Source organism: Haliotis rufescens, unplaced genomic scaffold (assembly GCF_023055435.1).
Source record: "Haliotis rufescens isolate VD_foot unplaced genomic scaffold, xgHalRufe1.0.p SCAF_12, whole genome shotgun sequence".
In the NCBI taxonomy this organism is placed as follows: domain Eukaryota; kingdom Metazoa; phylum Mollusca; class Gastropoda; order Lepetellida; family Haliotidae; genus Haliotis; species Haliotis rufescens.
Window position 1 is genome coordinate 1,994,896 of NW_025963802.1, and position 21,276 is coordinate 2,016,171.

The 21,276-nt window shown below is 39.9% G+C and overlaps 1 protein-coding gene across 2 annotated transcripts in view; it reads right to left on the reverse strand.

Moving 5' to 3' along the window:
• The window catches only part of LOC124111733 (meiotic recombination protein REC8 homolog), a 31,945-nt gene extending 10,744 nt beyond the window's left edge, over window positions 1–21,201 (reverse strand). Inside the window, exons 1-13 of one of the 2 annotated variants that reach the window (XM_046471521.2) lie at window positions 21,074–21,201; window positions 20,682–20,774; window positions 19,191–19,259; window positions 16,966–17,108; window positions 14,872–14,944; window positions 12,281–12,404; window positions 10,925–11,012; window positions 9,874–9,956; window positions 6,626–6,795; window positions 5,638–5,779; window positions 1,252–1,407; window positions 941–1,001; window positions 349–435 (exon numbers count right to left, since the gene is read on the reverse strand). In XM_046471521.2, the coding sequence (XP_046327477.2) occupies window positions 349–435; window positions 941–1,001; window positions 1,252–1,407; window positions 5,638–5,779; window positions 6,626–6,795; window positions 9,874–9,956; window positions 10,925–11,012; window positions 12,281–12,404; window positions 14,872–14,944; window positions 16,966–17,108; window positions 19,191–19,259; window positions 20,682–20,737 (1,252 nt within the window). In that variant the 5' untranslated portion in view covers window positions 20,738–20,774; window positions 21,074–21,201. The remainder of the gene's footprint in view (window positions 1–348; window positions 436–940; window positions 1,002–1,251; window positions 1,408–5,637; window positions 5,780–6,625; window positions 6,796–9,873; window positions 9,957–10,924; window positions 11,013–12,280; window positions 12,405–14,871; window positions 14,945–16,965; window positions 17,109–19,190; window positions 19,260–20,681; window positions 20,775–21,073) is intronic. The other variant, XM_046471522.2, reaches the window with a different exon arrangement.
• Window positions 21,202–21,276: the final 75 nt, after the last annotated feature.

Consider the following 21,276-nt stretch of genomic DNA (forward strand, 5'->3'; position numbering starts at 1 on the left):
AACCAGGTACTGTGTATATCATGTACATCATCCATGAGGTAAATAAATAATGATTGCATCCCTGCATTAAGCATAACTCTTACATGCATCTCATCATCCACCCATGAAGATGCGGTAGAATAGGTCTTCAGCAACCCATGCTTGACGTAAAAGGCGACTATGCTTGTCATAAGAGGTGAGTAACGGGATCGGGTGGTCAGGCTCGCTGACTTGGTTGATGCATATCATCGTATCCCAGTTGCGTAGACCGATGCTCATAATGTGAATTATTAGTTACCGACCGCCGTCATATAGCTGGGATATTGTTGGGTGCAGCGTTAAACAACAAACAAACAAACAGCATCTCACCAGCCACAGTCCAGGGCGTGTCATCAATCTCCTCCCCCATGACAGCATTCCGCATCCACAGCCTCAGCAGCGTGGGGTGGCACAGCTCTGACAACAAGAAACATGCTCCACCTTACCACCTGCATCAGACTACACAGATACCTGATACACTCGCCTCAATATCGTGGCTCCTATGATGGTATGAGACGTTCTGTTCACATTAACAGTATATGCCTAAGTACACAGCCAAACTTTGTACTTCGGGTAATCTGCTATACTGAACCAGCACTAGTAATAAGGCAGGAATCTGGCAGAGAGAAGCCTGTCTTACTATGGTGGTAGAAATGGCCCCTGATTCTAGGTACTGAAGCATCACTCTGGGAACAACAGATAAGATATATCTTGAGTCTCTGATATCAGTGTTACTCACAAAGAGTGAGTGAGTATGGTTTTACGCCGCTTTTAGCAATATTCCAGCAATATCACGGCGGGGACGCCAGAAATGGGCTTTACACATTGTACCCATTTCGGGAATCGAACCTAGGTCTTCGGCTACCCGACCGCCCCTACACACAAAGGGAAACATGCATAATGTTCTTTGACAAGCCTGTACCTTTTTTGCAAGGTCGTGAAAAAAGTTCCTCAGGGAGGGAGGGTCTTGTGGATGGAAGAACCTGAAGCATAAAGAACCCAATCACAATTAGTTGTCGATACCTAAATGAAGAGAACCTTTATTAATAAAGATCCTGAAACAAAATTGCATGAATCAAAGTAATTTAGTACATCAGGTGAAAGTTGATTGTGTGTAGCGTCTTCAAATGTTTTGGTGAGGTTTTCCCCAGTTTCTCAGCATATTAGTTTGTTGGCATAGAATCAGTATAAATGGGTTAGAAGTAGATGAAAAAAATTGGTGATTGTCCTCACGTTTGTGCGACAGATGTCTTTGCTGGTCACCATGTTGTGCTTCAGTTGTTTCTTGCTTATCTGGGTCTCGATGTCGATAAACTTCAGGCGGCGCTTACGTCGTCGAGTCACAGAAGTGGGTGCGACAGGCTCCAGCTCCATTGCCAGACTTGGGCGCTGGACATAGATCAGTACTTTGATGTATTGATAGGCAGTATAGAGCAGCTACATGTTCGTACTTAATGTATGCAGCGGTAGAAACTAACATTTTTTGTCCACTAGTCCTTATAATGATAACATACCGGTATAGCAAACCCTTCAAAAAGGGCAAACTTCTACAAGTCCTTATAATACCTTAACTATTGGACAGTTTGACAAGGACTACAGGACTACTGCCAATTTCTATCGCTGTGTATGGCTACATCAGTATACATATACTCTGTCAAAAAAGAAGCGCAAAAGTGATTTTAAATTGGCCCACATCATCGTCATTGACCCAAGTTCCATATGGCACAGTTGATTTACAAGGTGATGGCCAACTATTCTCAATCTAGTATGGCCACCATTAGAGTCCAAAACTGACTGGCATCGTTGTCCCATGGAAGCAATCAGATCCCGAATTGTGGCCTGGGGAATATTCACCCACTCTGCTGGCACTGTATGTTCCGACTGACAGAGGTTGTCTTGTTTGAAAATTATGTTCCCCTGTTGCATACTGGGAAGGATGTGTGGCCAAAGTAGCTCATCTGTGTAATGTTGTGCCGTTAAATTCTCCAGAATCCATGTATGTTCTACAAGTGGAGGAGATGGCTGCCCACACGATCCCTCTACCACCACTAAATCTGTCCACTTCCTGTATGCAGTCTCACGCATAACGTTCCCTGAGACGCCTGTAAACATGGTTAACGTCTACCATCCGAAGCATAAATGTGACTTGACACTAAACCAAACTTGTCTCCATCACTGTTGTGGCCATACTCTGTGACCTTGACACCAATGACATTGCAGCCGACGATGCGGGTCCTCCACTGTCTGGGCTGATAACCTACACAATCCTGGTATTGCCGTAGTTGTAGAGGTGGCCATGGTGGTTCTTTCACATAAGTGACGTAGCCGTATAATTCTGCTCTGGTAGTGATACGTGGTCGACCGGATCTGGGAAGGTCATGTGTTGTCCCGTGTGTCTGATAACGGGTTTACAGTCTTGAAATGGTGCTTCTGTCAGTTGTGGCATGTTTTCGCTGTTCACTTGCCATAAGATTGTGATTTGCGCTTGGGGGGGGCAGAGAATAACAAAGAAACATAGCAGGCATATTCAGTGCTTGTCTGTTTGCTGTTAGCTCTTAGCAATATTACTGCTATATGACGACAGTATGTAAATAATCACATCTGAACCAGACAATTAGTATGTGGCATGCAATCAACAAAATCACTGATCCAGACCACCCGATCAATTTAGCATGGGTTGATGGGGACCAACATTCTTACCCTGAATCCCTGTGGGTGGACATACAGACTTAGAAATTTGGTTCTTTTTTACAACTTGTTCAAAGGACTCATGTATAGCTTCCACCTACTGTCTAGTCCTGCTTGAACAAAGCCAAAATGTTTATGTTTTCTGTCAGTTTCAATCAATTCCAATATGCAGTAAATAAGCATGATAACTGGTTTAGAATTAGAGCTCCAGGTAACTTTTGAGCAATTGAGTTTTTACTCAAAGGTTTCTATTTTAATTGGGTTAAAACATTTTTCATTGGGTAACCAATATTTTTTCACTCATCTTTTTTTTCCCAAAATGAGCAAACATTATGATATTTTAAAAAAACATAAAATAATGTTTTAGATGTAAATAAGGGTTCTAACTATAGGCTTGACTCGGAAAGTAAACTAGCTTGTAACTGTGTTTCGGAAATTAGCTCCATTGTACGCATGCTTAAAAAGCTTCATTGGGTAATTACGCATGCTGTTTTTATACATTAGAGTTTTTGATTTAATGCATGTGTTTCTGTACGCAAGTTAATTGAAAGTAATTGGGTTTTTATTTGGGGTTACTTGTCATGCTTGTGGGGGGTATTTTACGCAAATACGCAGCTTATCTGTAGTTCTGGAATCATAGTCCTCAAATGTACTACAGTCCGTTTGGCTCCAGTGAGAATGATGAATTGCAAATTATCTCAAAATCAGGAATAGTCGAGTTTCACATCAGCTGAGTAGCGCATCTTGTCAGTCAACAACGACATATACTATATAGCATGTGCAGTACATGTTTTCGCTGTTCCCCCTACCGTTGTGCCCCCCTCCCCCCTCCGTTCATGATGTCAACTTGTACACATAACAACATAATAGTTTCCTAAACAACTTTTTCCAGTGATGGGTATAAAAATAACAAACAGCAGATAGTGTTGGGTACAGGGTATTCATTGCCATGTACCATATTGACATTTAATAAACTATTCCAGATTTTTAGTTATTTTGCAATTCAGCGTTCTTATTTGGAGCCAAACAGACTGTAGTCAATGAGGACGACCACCATTGGCTTTTTACTTGTCCTCAGCACAATTTAGTAGTCGCAGGCTAGCAGACTAGCATGAATTCCCATGGCTGATACATATTGAACAATTAAAAAAACAGGGATAATCATATATCAGTACAGTTCGATTGATATCTTTATGAAAGTCAAGCAGGCTTTTGTCATAACTCGGATTTGTCACAAATTTAGGCGATCCCTAGATTTACGTACTCTAGAGGAAAACCAGAAGGACCCCATGACCCACCTTCATTTCAAAAGCTGTGAAGTGAGAGAGTGATTCTGTTGGGTTTACACTGCTCTCAACAGTATTTCATGTTGTGGCATGGCAAGGGGAGGCAACTCCGCACTGCGCAACCATGTTCCCCAGAGTGAGTTATAGGGAAGCTCCCATTGTTGAAAGTGATGTGCAATCTTTTCTCAAGAGATGGGACGATAATTATACAAAAGAGGTCTACAATCACAAGTGTACCGTTCAACATTTGGCTTAATAATATAAAAGTATTGGTTCTCAGGCAATGTCTTTTGAAAAAATAGTCCTGGTGGGCTATGGTTGTTTTTATTTTTCTTCTTTAAACTAGTTTGTAACCAAATAAACAGGTTGTACCATCAACCTGGGAAAGGGCCTCCCTACATAAACAAGCATACAAACTCCTATTGCTGCCATTACCGAAACACAAATGTGCAGTGAATCAGTGTGCATGTAAAGAGAAGTAACTGCTCGCTGTATTGGATCACATTGTTTAAAAGCATTGGTGGTTTTTTTTTAAGTATTGGAGAAAACCGAGGGAAAGTGTTTTTCCAAACTTATAAACCGAAAAAAGAAACTTAAAACAACATTTATCAACATTTTTATGTTTCGAACATACTTTCCATGAACCTTAGGTAATGCACGTAAAATATCTGTTGCTGGCGTACGGATCTTGAAAAGGAAATTCTAAAAACCAGTGTGGCTTATCAACACCTCTCTAGCCTCGTGGTACACTCACTGGGCTACAGATATGAAGGTTGCGAGTTCGATCCTCGGGAATATAATGAAAACATTTGTCATTTGATTCTACATTTCATTACATGTTACAACCTGAACGGAAGTTATATTAATACCCAGGACATTATATAAAATCCCAGGGATATTATATAAAATCCCAGGGACATTACATCGTCCCTGTTTATGAGATTTAACCCGACTGGAAAGTAAAACCTCACAATAGGTTTTAATGCCTATAGAAAGAAGTCTCTTACTTAATAGCGATCCCAATGAATAGGTTTATAAAATGGAAATAAGACCGAACTACGAAACCTTCTGATGATACACAGGTGGTGCCTGAGAACCAAGTCTACTATTTTTATTATCCTTATTTCCAGTAGATTTAGCAATTACAGATTTCTAGTATTTCTTGGGACCAGAAATATGCTGAGATTTATCTAGGATGCTAAACTAAATGCCCTTGGCAGGCAAATAGGGATTTCTTTTTATTAATTTGTTCAAAATTGGGATTTTTTTCAAACTTTATTGGTCCTGTTATCAATGATAAACAAGTTATCTCTGCAAAGCCATAGCATTAGTTAAAACTATATTAACAAGAATTGGGAATTTTAAAATTCAAATTTGGGAATTTTTACTGATATTTGCTGCAGACTTGGGTCTATGAGCATGTCTAGATAAACCCTTGGAATGTACTGTATTTGGGCTCCTGGTTCGTGAGTAAAAAACTTTACAGTCAGGGGAGAACCTCTACCGTCTGATCCATCTGACAACGTGTCAGGCATGTCAATAACCAGCTGGTGGTCGACGTGCAGAGCAGGTAGAAAATTCTTAATTGATGTCAATTATACCCAGAGATTAAAGCTATCCCTGATAAAGTGTCGACAACACTGACCACACGATGCCTCTTTCGACTGGGTTCTTCTGGTTGAATCGGTGTCACCCCCGGGGATGCTGGGAGTTTTCGGCGTGGAGGCACACCTTCGTCATCCACCTTCTTTCCGTGTGGTGTTTCAATCAGTGGATGCAAAACCTCCCTGGAAGAAGAGTGCGTGAGATGTTGTTACCGCTGATGGCAGCTATATTACAGGGTAGAATGTCGGCCTGTAAATAACTAAGTTTGGATCAGGCTAGACTAAAATCTAGTCTCTGAAATGAACATATCGTACATAAAAAAAACAGTTGTTTAGTTATCTTAATAAAAATATAATAAAAAGGAGCCCAGTGACTCTCTTCATTTTCAGTGATCCTGCAGTGATCTAGACTTGCCAAACATTATAGACTTGCATGGGCTGTATTTGATATATATTTGTATCAGGGTCTGTAAGACAGACTAGGATCAGGCCAACCTGGGACTGACGGATAAGCTACGATCTCCGCCGTGAGGGTCAGTAATCACAGTCTGACCCCAACCTTCATTGTAGAGGATCATACAACAAGCAGAGGACTGGGGACCTGTTCTGAAGATATGGGGTAGAATAGGTCTTCAGCAACCCATGCTTGCCGTAAAAGACGACTATGCTTGTCGTAAGAGGCGACTAATGGGATCGGGTGGTCAGGCTCGCTGACTTGGTTGATGCATGTCATTGTATCCCAATTGTGTGGATCGATGCTCATGATGTCAGTCAGTGGATTGTCTGGTTCAGACTCGATTATTTGTCAGTTTTATTCAGTTCCAATATGTAGCAAAAATTGAAGCATTGACAACTGGTTCAGAATTATAGCCCGACTGGTCCTACTACTCAATGAGGAATACCGTCACTGGATTTTTAGTTCTCAGGGTAGTTTAGTAGTCTCAGCTCTGCGGACTAGCGTGAATTTCTAAGGCTGTACTGAGATCAACATCTACATGGTATCTCATCCCCAGCTGTGCTGTGACTTACTCTTCCTCCATTATCACTGGCATGATGTCCGACATGCTGGACGTTGATCGTGACCGCGTCTTCAGCGGGGAGATGAGGTCGGCGATCTCAATGGGGATCTCCTCAACCTTGTCTTCCATCATCTCGATCTCCTTCCCATCAAACCCAGGCAGCTCCTTCTCGTCAGGGACCTACACAACAAACACATCATACTTGATACTATCATCCTCAACACCAGAGTCCTCAACATCAACATCTTCAAAACCAACGTCCTCAACATCAACATCAACATCCTCAACACTAACAAGTTTTCAAAATACACATTGATATTTTATAATCCAGGTGTTATGGGTATTGGACGCTTTAGAAACAATCATAGTTTTCTCACTAATCAGAAGAACAAATGTAAAACATCTCAAGCCATCATCTGAGTATTTACAATGATGCCACTACAATTGTTATAGAGCGAGTAATCGCGATAAACCTGGCCGTCCAAAAAAGTATGATGTCCGAAAACCTATGTTCTGACGATACTAAAGCAATGTACTAATATCTTTTTCCTTTGTAAGAGGTGGCGCACCTTATAAATAAAACCTACCGTATTCGACGTAATAAGCGCCTCACTCTAATAAGCACCCACGGAGATATTTGCTAATATTTTGGCTAGTGAACAATCCCAATTACGTTTCTTTTGTATCATTTCAGGCTGTCAGCATAAACTACGAAATTTACGATCTTTCAACTCTGTTTTTTTTTCTCATCAAAATTTTATTCTAATAAGACCCCCCTATTTCTAATTTTGAGAGTGCCCCGGGCGCTTATTACGTCGAATATGGTAGTATCTTTGCTCTTTTGGGCAACAGAATAGAATGAATGCGAAAGATCAAAAACTTATATCTAAAAAATATTTTCCAGAAAGAGGAAATGGAATATGCAAGGTAATAACAAATAACATGAAATAATAGCAGCATCCATGTCAGGGCAAAGCTGTATGTTCATCTCGCCAGAGACGAGGGATAATGCTGCATTTCTGCTAAGGGTGAAACGATACACCGAGATCCGATGCATCGCGATACTTGATGATATACGATAAACGTGGGCCCATTTATCGATACACCACGATACGGAACGCAAATCTCAAGTACAGCGTTTACTCGGTATTGTGTCTTTCAATAAACCGCTAACTTGGTTATAGCGCGCGCTAACGCATGGCTCCCCAAAACGCACTAACATTTTTAATAAGCTCAGGTTTTACACCGACAGATGTTTTTCCCCATCTCATAAAACATTATCAGCTGATCACCGCAAGCACATAACACCGAAAATACCAGTCAGCAAATTCGAACTGAAGTACGCAATTCAATACCATTATTATACTATCTTGTTATCAAAACATGTTCATTGTATATCTGGACTTGTGTTTGTCATATATTTTATTAATTTTATTCAAAATTTCATTTAATATTGTTTTCATTAAGTAATGTGAAATCGTGTGTGAAGAGATACAGCAACCACGGTCAGATTACCGCTTTTGACGCATTGAAACGAACTTTAGTTGCTAGAGAATGGATACATATATTAAAAATGACATACTTTGACTCGTTAAAAGTCATATTTGTGGCAATTTGGCTAATATATGTCATTCTCAACATAACGTTATCGCAATCGAAATACATGTAGCACGGGAAGTCCCTAGGGTGACTGGTCAAATTGTTCCATACGTAAAAATATCCTGCAACAGCAATCACCAGTACCAAAATGCTACACTTGTGGTTATAAATATATAATTATATAGTAAAAGCTGCAACTAAGGTAACATGATATTGGAATAAATTATTCCTGATAAAACAATAATTTCAGATACAATTTCTTCGACCATTGCATCAAAATTCTTTGAAGTTGTATCACTGGTGGAGTACATTAATTATTCATGGTGTTTGAACTTTGAATTGTTTTGAAGGAAAGTTGAACAACTTCAGTAGTCTTGTTAATATAAAATAATTTTGACTGTTCCAAAATCATGAAAGGTTCAATCTTTACATGCTTTAAGTCTTGGTTTTTTTATCATTGCGTATCGAGATACAGTGATCGCTCGCTATTGCGCTACCAATGGGGTCCAAATAATTGGTGGGCGCTATAGACGGTGAGCCGTTTAACCGAGGCCGAGGCGGGGGAGCGCGCTCGACCAATCTCACGATCTTCGCCTTGTATTGCACATTGCAATGATACAGGTTGTTCATAGTGTAAAAATAAAGATATTCCCATTGTGTTTTCGTCGTTTGTTATTATTTACAAGCCTTAACTGTCACATTCAACGTGATATTAGCCTACTTACATGTAAATATCGATCGATAATGGTAGTAACAGACGCTATGAGTGAAGGGCCAATCACAATTCATTATACAAGCACGGAGTGTTTCAGTGGCGTTGATTGGAAAACAAGAGTTTTGACCAGCACTAGAATTTACGTATCGTATCGTGACCAGAATATCGAGATGCGTATCGTATCGTGACCTTCCTGTATCGTTGCAGCCCTAATTTCTGCACCATCATTTCAACTTTTCATTGATCACTGTTAGTGTTATGCCACAAAGTAGGCAAAACAATAATCAAAATAGACTACTAAGAAAGTACAAGACACAGCACAGAAGGTTTGGTTTGGTTTGGTTTTATTTACGCTGCACCCAGCAATATTCCAGCTATATGACGACGGTCTGTAAAATATTCGAGTCTGGACCAGACAATCCAGTGATTGATATCAAGAGCATCGATCCACGTAATTGGGATCGATGACCTGCATCAACCAAGTCAGCGAGCCTGACCACCCGATCCCGTTAGTCGCCTTTTACGACAAGCATAGTCACCTTTTACGGCAAGCATGGGTTGATGAAGACCTATTCTACCCCGGATCTTCACGGGTCAGAGGGCAAAGTGTATGACATTGTTACCCCACCAACATCAGTGTGCATTCAAACTCGGCTCCCTGGGGAGTATACTACCCAGCATCATTGAGATGTGTTTCTTTCACTCAGCTATATTCCAGCTATATGACAGAGGTTTGTAAACAATCAAATCCGGACCAGTCAAACCAGTGAATGACATCATGAGCATCGATCTATGCAATTGAGATATGATGACATGCATCAACAAAGTCAGCATGAATGACCGATCACCTGATCCTGTTAGTCGCCTCTTACGAAAGCATGGGTTGCTGAAGACCTATTCTTACCTGGATCTTCACAGGAGGACATATTTGTGTTTGGCTTTACCTGTATCCGTTCCGAGGTGAGTGACTCGTCCTCCTTGAGACGAATGTCCTCCGGTTTTGACACAGTGTGAGGACTTTTCAGTGCTGTAAGGAGAACTACAAAATGTGGACATATTCTCATCAATTGTAGCAAGGCTTAGTAAGGATAAGATTTATGGATGAACAACTTCTTTATTACAATTAGGAGCGACGTTTTGGTGTAGGTTCTAACACCGTTATCAAGCAAGTGATGTGTGAAGGGAGGCGATTGGTTTAGTTATACAACATACATTCCTACTTGAATATGGCTTACAATCAAATCATAGACACTGATAATTATTGCAACTGATTGGGCCAAAGTTGTTTGGTAGTTTTCTAAAGTGATTGCAACTGTGAGTTTAACGTGGTCAATGTTGGAGGTAAGATCAAAGTGTTGCATGTCTTAGATGTTGACCACTTTGGTGAAACTCATGAGTATGGGCATAACACTAACCGAGAAACATAATCGGCAAATCTGGGACTCAAACCCACAACCATAGGTTTCTGGATGGCCAACTCTGCATTATGAGTGAGTGAGTGAGTTGGGTTTAACGCCGCTTTTAACAGTATTCCAGTTATATCGCAGCGTGTCAGCTTAATGTGGGAGGAAAGCCTGAAGTGATGCAGGTCTAAGACGTTTACCACTTCGGTGAAACCCACGAGCACAGGTATGGTGCTGACAAACCTAGAAACATAATTTGGGCGAATCGGGATTCGAACCCACAATCATAGGTTTCTGGCGTGCCCAAGGGACGCAAATCTGCACAGCGAATCGCGGCGCCTTAAACGACTGGGCCACCCTTGCCCCTCTGCATTATGAAGTGATACAGGTGCCTAATTCAGACTTGAGAACTCGGCATTAGAAATTGGCACTGGTCCTGTAGTCCTTGCCAAAATGCCCAGTAGGTAAGGTGTCATAAGGACAAGCAGAAATTTGCCATTTTTAAGGGTTTTGCTAGGTTATCATTATAAGGACTAGTGGACTAGAAATGTTAGTTTCTACAGCTGGAACTATGATAAACAAGTGGCTTTACCGTCTTCCACCATCTCCTCCATTGACAGTGGAAGGGGAGACAACTGCAGCTCCTTGGTTGGACTCACACTGATGCTTTGCCACATGTCCTGTCAACACATGTCAGACTCCATGTATTATTATTACATGTGGTTTTCAAAACTATTCACATTTTTACTGTGACAGCAAACAAAAAACAAATCATATTTCAGGGTTCATACAGATTTTGGGGCTCTAAATTCAAGTACTGTTTGAGTACTTTTCAAGGCAGAACATTTGTTTCTAAAGACAACTTTTAATCATTCAAAAGCTCACTTTCTGCCCTGCTTTTGACATGAGTATTGTGACCTACAATACACTTGAATAGAGTCGATAGTATAACATTCTTGACTTTGTTTCGTTTTCTGGGAGAGCAAGGCTCAAGTGCCGCTCATGATAATGTGATAATTATTATTAAAACTATATTCAGTTACACAAAGTGCAAAGAATTTAACACTCCTAACTTATAAAAGATACAAGACAGTCTTTCTTTTTTAATGTTGTAAGTGACAAGAAGTGAACAACGAATTGCAACAAGATAAATAATAATTTTCAGTTGCAATTTTGACATACTTGACAGAATTTATTTACATTCCAGCACTTCAATGGTAAAATGGCAGAATTAAGCACTTTTCATCAAATATTGTTAAATTAAAGATCTTTTCAAATCCTTGCAAACCCTGCCTATCTTAATGTTGAGACCAAGTTCACTACTGTACTTACTGTATCAGCCGGACCGTGGCATAGCAGGCTAAACTGGCGATGGTTTGGTTGAAAACTTGAAACAAAACTTAGAATAAAACACGAAATAAAACATGAAACAGTGGCAAACAAACGGAAAGAAACACCACAACTTTAAAAAAACATTGCAATATGTGGGAAGACACCTAAAAATATTGGTACACAATATCTAACTTTTGAAATGGTGAACATCGTACCAACATTTTCAAGAAATATATATTGCTGCGTTTGCTTGAATATGATTCTTCCACTTGAACAGGGATTGGTGTGAGTGTGTGTGCGTGCGCATACGTGTCAGGGGCAAGAGGCTTGAATAATGGCAAAAATTGACAAGCATTTTAGGAGGGTCTGTAATGAATGGACAGACTTTTGGTTGGTAATAATTGTTTGGGCCTTAGTCCACAAATATTGTCTGGCCCACCCTATGATAAATAACCAGTGAAGAAACATCAACTCTTGCAGAACCATGTAACCTCATCATGCATGGAGAACAAAATAGACGCAAACAATGCAGTGAGATTATGAAATGAAAACTTGAACATGTCTGAATTGCAACAAGGGGATCCAACAAAGCAAAATGTCAAAATGAGACGTGTACCTGCTCCATGAAGCTCACACCCTCACTAGTCATCTCCCACATCCCGAAGGTGTAGTTGTAGTCAGCGCTCAAGGGGTCGACGGTGCCCACAAGGTCAGGCAGATTCTGACGGGCGGCATCCAACCTGCATGAGACGTTGGCAAGGTATGATACAGACCATCATCCCTAGGCAAGGGAGTATTAAAGTCCAGTTTCCACCCTTGCTGAACTAGGCTGGAATTCCGGTGATACATTTTGGCTTGACTAACAAGTCTATGCATAGTCCAACCAAAATCCTGCAACCTACTGGTAAACCTGGATAAGTGTTTGTTTGTTTGTTTGTTTGTTTGTTGTTTAACGCCGCACTCAGCAATATTCCAGCTATCTGTAAAATAATCGAGTCTGGACCAGACAATCCAGTGATGGACATCATGAGCATCGATCCAAGTAATTGGGATCGATGACATGTATCAACCAAGTCAGCGAGCCTGACCACCCAATCCCGTCAGTTGCCTTTAACGACAAGCATAGTCGCCTTTTATGTCAAGCATGGGTTGCTGAAGACCTACTCTACCCCGGATCTTCACGGGTCCCTGGATAAGTGGAACCGACTAGGTAGACGGTGCACAGAATTTGGACGTCCATATTTGGCTTGTTGCAAGTAGAGAGGGTGTATGCATGTTGTGCACGTGCAAGTCATGACAATGAAATTGACTTCGCTCCTGTGAACACATGTGTTGCTCATAAGTCTATTGAGAGGTCAATGTGACAAGTCGATACAAGGATTCTCTAAAAGTCGTTTGATAGAAGTTAATGAAAAATAAACAGTATGCTGAAACCCAATGAACAATCACATGGGATTAATTAAGGAGTATGTCATTGAATCAACTATTACTATGTTAAGGTCTCAACCTTCACAATCATTGATGAATGACATGACACTATTCATTATTGTAAAAAAAAAAAATTCCATATTTACAGCAAATGAACTCCCTTCATAGCCACGATTCTTTTCAGTTGTTGTTATCTATGCACATTTTATGTCACTGTTTTCACAGTCATCGGGTATCTCACATCAGCACATACTATTATGTGCAATTCTACCATGAATTTGGAACTTACTTGATTCTGATAGGTTAATCAGAGGCTATTAAATCACAATAAACCTCCTCTTCGGTGGGCATATTTAAATAATTATATCTACAAATACAGGCTACAAAATGCAAAGTTGTGGTTACTACAATATTTAAAGGATGTGTGGCAATACATTTCGTGTAGAAAACACCATAGAAATCTACACAGAGAATGTATTTTAGTTTTGGGGACAACAGAGAGCTTGAAATTTAGCGCTGTAACTATATACGACTGTGACGTCATTTATTTGCGCCACAATGAGCGATATGACATCATAATGATGACGTGCAGTGTAGAACGAAAGCCTAGCAAAACTTGCTAAGTTTTCTCTAGGGATGCCATCTTCAAGATAGCTTACCAAGTTGCTGTGCTTATATGCTTTCAATGCCTGTCATAAGTATTACTGTGTAAACAAAGTGCTTGAGCATATACAGCGCCATATTTTGTTTACAGGCTGTTGTCGGTGAATCCATAATTCAAATCCACAACCCACTCAAAACACTGGACTCAACCCATGCCACTTCACTCAATATATTTGTTAACACCAAAGAGTTAGCATTTTATTTAGACATGGTAGAATGGAGATCAACATACTGTGTTTTCAATGTAGAGCTAGGTTACCTGTAGATTTAACCTGTAGATTTAACAGGTAACCTAGCTCTACATTGAAAACACAGTATGTTTATCTCCTAATTGAACTCGCCACTAGAACTCGTTAGTCAAGACAGGACACGCACATATCCATCATACTACTTGTCGCAACCCACCTACCACCCCTTTCTTCACAATGGTATGCGCCAGTGGGCGGACCTCATGCATAGTCATACTGGGTTAATTGTCGTGTCACTACTCAACTTATCCTGGCTTACCAGTAGTTCTGTGTCAGGCAGGCACAGTTTGCTGACAACTTGTGTAACAACATTGGAACCTGTACCATCTTCCGCGGTGACCCGACCTATCTCATTTGAATATGCACTAGTGGCATCTCCTGATTTTGATTTCCTGTCTGGCAGTTGAAGTTTAGCTCGTGTAGATAACAAACGATAGTATTCAATCAAACTGCAATCACCCCATACTATATCCAAGGATGAAAATGGATATTTCCTTTTCTAGCTGAAACATCTCTTCAGGAAGCGTTACAGTCCATAATTTGGGGGTGTTTAGGGGAAAGCCATGAGATTTTAACAGATTTGCGGAAATTTGCGGAAGATTCTCACCCGTGTATATCATGGAATTCTAAGGATGCAATCTTGGTGCTTTCATTGGCAGATTTGTTCTTGTTCTTGTAGTTCAAAGGCATGCATACATTTCATGATTCACAGTATCACTTCAGAGATTTAACTTGGCAACAGACTGCTTGCCCAATGTTAAAAGTATTTATAAACATTAAAATATATTTCAGTAACTATAGTCCTAATTTGTACACTGTTGACAGCTCAAGTTTTCTACTACAACAGCCCTGTTCGAGACTGACTTACTTGAGGTCAATGTCACAGGTGGATGTCTTCAGGCCTGACATTCGCAGTCGTGCCCACAATGTTGACGTGTCATCTGGAAAATAGGACAATGCTGGCTTCAATATCAGTTATTATCAGGCTGTGGGTTCAATTACCTAACAGCTGGAATTGGTCTGTAATTGTAAACATATCCCTCCATTCATGGCAAATGTTTTCTCTTGGATACAAAGACTGGATTCAGCTTGAAAAATATCAGGAGCCATTCTAAATATTTTTATGGGCAAGAATCCAGTCTTCAAAGTCTCCTGCTCAAAGATTACATAGAGATAGAGTGATGAGAAGTTTGTCTCACGGTAGAGATAGAGAAGATTGTCTCACAGTAGAGAAAGAGAAGATTGTCTCACCATAAAGAAAGAGAAGATTGTCTCACAGTAGAGATAGAGAAGATTGTCTCACCTAGAGAAAGAGAGGTTTGCTTCACTACAGAGATAGAGAAGTTTGTCTCACAGTAGAGATAGAGAAGATTGTCTCACGGTAGAGATAGAGAAGATTGTCTCACAGTAGAGATAGAGAAGATTGTCTCACGGTAGAGATAGAGAAGATTGTCTCACAGTAGAGATAGAGAAGATTGTCTCACAGTAGAGATAGAGAAGATTGTCTCACCTAGAGAAAGAGAGGTTTGCCTCAATACAGAGATAGAGAAGTTTGTCTCACAGTAGAGATAGAGAAGATTGTCTCACAGTAGAGATAGAGAAGTTTGTCTCACAGTAGAGATAGAGAAGTTTGTCTCACGGTAGAGATAGAGAAGATTGTCTCACAGTAGAGAAAGAGAAGATTGTCTCACCATAAAGAAAGAGAAGATTGTCTCAAAGTAGAGATAGAGAAGATTGTCTCACCTAGAGAAAGAGAGGTTTGCTTCACTACAGAGATAGAGAAGTTTGTCTCACATTAGAGATAGAGAAGATTGTCTCACGGTAGAGATAGAGAAGATTGTCTCACAGTAGAGATAGAGAAGATTGTCTCACGGTAGAGATAGAGAAGATTGTCTCACAGTAGAGATAGAGAAGATTGTCTCACAGTAGAGATAGAGAAGATTGTCTCACCTAGAGAAAGAGAGGTTTGCCTCAATACAGAGATAGAGAAGTTTGTCTCACAGTAGAGATAGAGAAGATTGTCTCACAGTAGAGATAGAGAAGTTTGTCTCACAGTAGAGATAGAGAAGTTTGTCTCACGGTAGAGATAGAGAAGATTGTCTCACAGTAGAGATAGAGAAGTTTGTCTCACGGTAGAGATAGAGAAGATTGTCTCACGGTAGAGATAGAGAAGTTTGTTTCACAGTAGAGATAGAGAAGATTGTTTCACAGTAGAGATAGAGAAGATTGTCTCACAGTAGAGATAGAGAAGATTGTCTCACAGTAGAGATAGAGAAGTTTGTCTCACAGTAGAGATAGAGAAGATTGTCTCACGGTAGAGATAGAGAAGTTTGTTTCACAGAAGAGATAGAGAAGATTGTCTCACAGTAGAGATAGAGAAGATTGTCTCACGGTAGAGATAGAGAAGTTTGTCTCACAGTAGAGATAGAGAAGTTTGTCTCACAGTAGAGATAGAGAAGATTGTCTCACGGTAGAGATAGAGAAGTTTGTCTCACAGTAGAGATAGAGAAGATTGTCTCACAGTAGAGATAGAGAAGTTTGTTTCACAGTAGAGATAGAGAAGATTGTCTCACGGTAGAGATAGAGAAGTTTGTCTCACAGTAGAGATAGAGAAGATTGTCTCACAGTAGAGATAGAGAAGATTGTCTCACGGTAGAGATAGAGAAGATTGTCTCACGGTAGAGATAGAGAAGATTGTCTCACAGTAGAGAAAGAGAAGATTGTCTCACGGTAGAGATAGAGAAGTTTGTTTCACAGTAGAGATAGAGAAGATTGTTTCACAGTAGAGATAGAGAAGTTTGTCTCACCTAGAGATAGAGAAGTTTGTCTCACAGTAGAGATAGAGAAGATTGTCTCACAGTAGAGATAGAGAAGATTGTCTCACCATAGAGAAAGAGAAGATTGTCTCACAGTAGAGATAGAGAAGATTGTCTCACAGTAGAGATAGAGAAGTTTGTCTCACCATAGAGAAACTGGTGCTGTTTCCTGAACACCTTCACCGTGCCATACATGAGCTGGGCCGACAAGTACAGGGAGAACCGCGGTCGAGTCCGTCCTCGCGTTGTAGATGGCACACGCAGCAGGATGTAGTCAATGATGTCATCACTGAAAGGCACATTATGAAAGTTAAAATATTGTTATGAGAACAACTTGGACAAATGAAATTTAATAAACTTCATCAATCAGTTCCGTTCTGCAAGCGACTAATCAGTGATGAAAGGTTGTCTTAAAGATAAAAACTGTGTGAGTGAGTTGGGTTTAACGCCGCTTTGAACAGTGTTCCAGTTATATAACGGCGTATCAGCTTAATGTGGGAGGAAAGCCCGAAGTGATGCAGGTCTCAGACATTAACCACTTCAGTGAAACTCACGAGCACAGGTAAGATGCTGACAAACCTAGAAACATAATCGGGGCGAACCGGACATCAAACACACAATCATAGGTTTCTGGCGTGCCCAAGGGACATTTGAAAATCAGTGAGAATGTTCGCAAAAAGAGTAAGCATTGGTAGCATTTGCCATTCACACAATTAGAATAAACATAACCTCACGAGAGCCATGTGGCAGCCGCATGTAAACAAACCATTCAAGCACCTCTCCATTCCTTAAAACTAATGGAGACATATTTGTTCAGGTTTCAAATTTGTAATCGAGGATTTGTCAAAATATGTTTCGAAGCATGGTCGCCAATTTGAAATTAGTGCAGTAAAGCACAAGAAAGCTGCCTTCTGATTGGTCATTCCATTGGTCGGTCAAAGTTCGCGCAAGGTCGGCCTGACTTGACCCGTAATGGGATGTCCTCAGATCTTTGTTAGGCTGTATTGAGAACTAAGATCTGATTTGAATGAGATTAAGTTAATTTCACACCATACCTTCCTGTGTTGCCATAGCAGAGGTCTATAATTAAATGTCCTCAAATTAAACGATACAGATTCAAACCCCGCTGGTGACATGTTTTCTGACAAAAATTTGAAATTATTCACTTGTCAAAATACAGGAAAATAGTTCGTCTAATCTAAGTGTAAATTAATTCAAAAGTTGGTTCAACAAACTACACTCCATTCCTGAAAAACAATGGAGCGTTTAAACAATAGAATGACATCACAGGTGTTTTGTTGGTCCAGTAATCCAGTTACGTGATTGTATTTAATTATTTTGGCGAAACTAAAAACGATTTAATTTTGAATTGTCTGGTATCTGTGATCAACAGTCTTATAAATTCTTCTCTTTTTTAAAGACCCATCCAAAGGACTACTGTTAATGTAATCAAGGATTATATCCTACCTAAATATTATCCCGTGGGGAAGTTTTACTCTAGAGTATAGTATCCTACCATAGTGCCACACTGGTATGGGTTCAAATTCACTGACACTAGAGAATTTCAACCCAGGGATAAAAAATAGGGTAGGATAATATTCACTCTTACATAAACATTATCACATGTCCTCAGAGTTCACAGGGGGCACGGCTGGCCAAGTCGTCTAAGGTGCTGCGATTTGCTGTGCAGAGTTGCGTCCCTTGGGCACGCCAGAAACCTATGATTGTGGGTTCGAATCCCGGTTCATCCCGATTATGTTTCTAGGTTTGTCAGCACCATACCCGTGCTCGTGGGTTTCATCGAAGTGGTAAACGTCTGAGACCTGCATCACTTCGGGCTTTCCTCCCACATTAAACTGACACGCCGCGATATAACTGGAATACTGTTCAAAGCGGCGTTAAACCCAACTCACTCACTCACTCACTCACTCACTCACTCACTCACTTTTAGATTCACACCGACGATCCTGGTGAGGAAGATGGCTGACTCTGGCCAAGACCTTTGACTGGTGATAGATCTGACCTTTACGGCGTTAAACCCAACTAACTCACTCACTCACTCAGAGTTCACAGCTTGTCCAGCTTGAACGAGACAACACTGTTTACTATGTATTACATAGTCTGGCTGTTTTATCAGTTCCAGTTTGTATCAAAACTGAAGCACTGAGAACTGGTTCAGAATTAAAGCCCTCAAATGCTACCATCACTGGATTTTCACTTGTCCTCAGCACAATTTGGTAGTCTTTGGCTAGAGGACTAGCATGAATTTCGAGGGCTTGTAAACTTCGACATCATGATAATAATAATAAAAAACTGATGGGGATAACAGATGTAGAACTCTGTGAGCTCCGATGGGTATCGGAAGTCCTACCATGTTCTCTTGACTCGGACACTCATATACTCTCGACGGGTCAGCTCCGATGATCGAGTTGCAGCCACCCTAAAAAGTAGCAGAAATCATTAAGCAGTATGAAACTTAAAAGGATAAGTTAGAACTCTACAATAGAGAATGATTCACAGAATCCTCATAACAAAATCATTTTAAAATAGGCATCAGTGATGTTAACCTTCTATAACAATGACATAGAGACTCTTGAACACCTTTTGTTTCAATGTTGGAAAGAAAGCCATTCAACAGCTCAAGCTGCACATACAAAATCAGTAAAGCTTATACTTGTTTAGATATTGGTATCCTGTTTGGAGACCCCCAAGGGCAGCATTATGGTGAATCACATTTTTATTTTCAAGCACGTATAAAGAAAAAGGTCAAATCTCTTCCCCCTGTGTATCTTATTTGTCTCCATCTAATGTATCAATTTGGCATAATAAATAGGGGCATCCCCCCCTGGTAGCGACTATTCACTCTCCTGGTAGCGACTTCACTCTCCTGGTAGCAACTATTCACTCTCCTAGAAGCTACTATTCACTCTTTCTGTTGATTTCTCCTTTTTGTCTTTCTCTATAGCCTTTCACCTATGCATTCTATCTTAATCTTTTTAGGTACAATTATTAAGGTTGTTGTATAGGTACATAAATCATATTGCAAAATTTATAAATGTAAGGGTCACCTCAGCCACTCGGGTCCCTCCCAGTTCATGTTTATTTGTGGCTCTATACTTTGAAGTGAAAAATGTATTTAAAAATAAATAAATATTAAGGATAAGTGTCAATGGATCCTTGTCATAATTTTAAAGTTAAAGGTAAAAAGAATGTTGTTTTAGATTTAAATATTACAGCAGATAATCTGAGGGACCCCCTTAATTTTAAACACAGTGACGGCTATGTGAATAATTACAAACCTGTGTATGTTGAAACCAGAACTAGATAAAAAGTAAATAAAATAGTTATTAACTTCATTATGGAGAAACTGGATGGCTGTTCAAAAGTGTAAACATCAGCTGATATGTCTGCAGTCTACTGACTTCCTGCAAATTGCTGTTTTTCAAAAAGAAGAAAAAAGGACTAGCCCCTACCCTTTTGGGGATCTACTTGAATAGGAACAAAGAATATTGATTGATTGATTAACTGATTGATTGATTTTGCCTTATTTAAGCCAAAGAAACTGAATGGATTTGAACTCTTTAACCGTGCAAACAATTTCCCAATTGTAATTTACTGGTTTGGGGATTTTTTTCTGCATTCAGAATTCAAACTTCTGATACGAAACTCACAAGCAAGGATAGAAATGTATTTTGGGTGGAAGGTTTTCCAATATAATCATTATGATGGGGACTAGTGAGTAAAGTGCGTTATTGGTTGCTTCTACCTCTCCTTGGGACCTCAGATCTGTGGATGATGTCTATGGCTACCATACCAAAGACGACAGGACCAGTAACCAAAAGCATCAGATATGACAACTCACCACACAATACCAAATTTTCCACCTCGCTTCTGCAGAATATCATGACTGTAAAACATGATCAGCTCTCAGTGAACCGTTTCTGGATGTGAAAAGCTGGAAAATTAATGTCATAATAAATAAATAAGTAAATAATGCAACTGAATCTGTCACTCTTTTTATGAGGAATGACACAACATACACCCAATTATTGATCTGTTAAAATGGTGGCTACAGTATTGTACATATAGCTACATCACTGAACATGTTTATGGTGCCTATATTTACTAATTTAGGCCTACAATGTGTGCAGGCCCTATGTAGATTCGATGGTTTGTGCATAGCCCTTAGCATAAGCAAATGCATTACATGGCACAAATATTTACTAGCAATTTACTTTTAACGAGCAGACATACATATTAGATGTAACTTCTTGCTGAACAGATTTGGACGGATCGAATTCCCACAGACATGCAGAGTAATCCAACACATTCGAAATATCAAATTTCCCGCCAAAAAACATTAATCGTTAGGAGCGCGAGACTAAAAAGTTGGTATCCGGAAATGAAATGGAAGAAATTGAACATGGTTTATAAATTCGAGCAAGGGAATAATATAT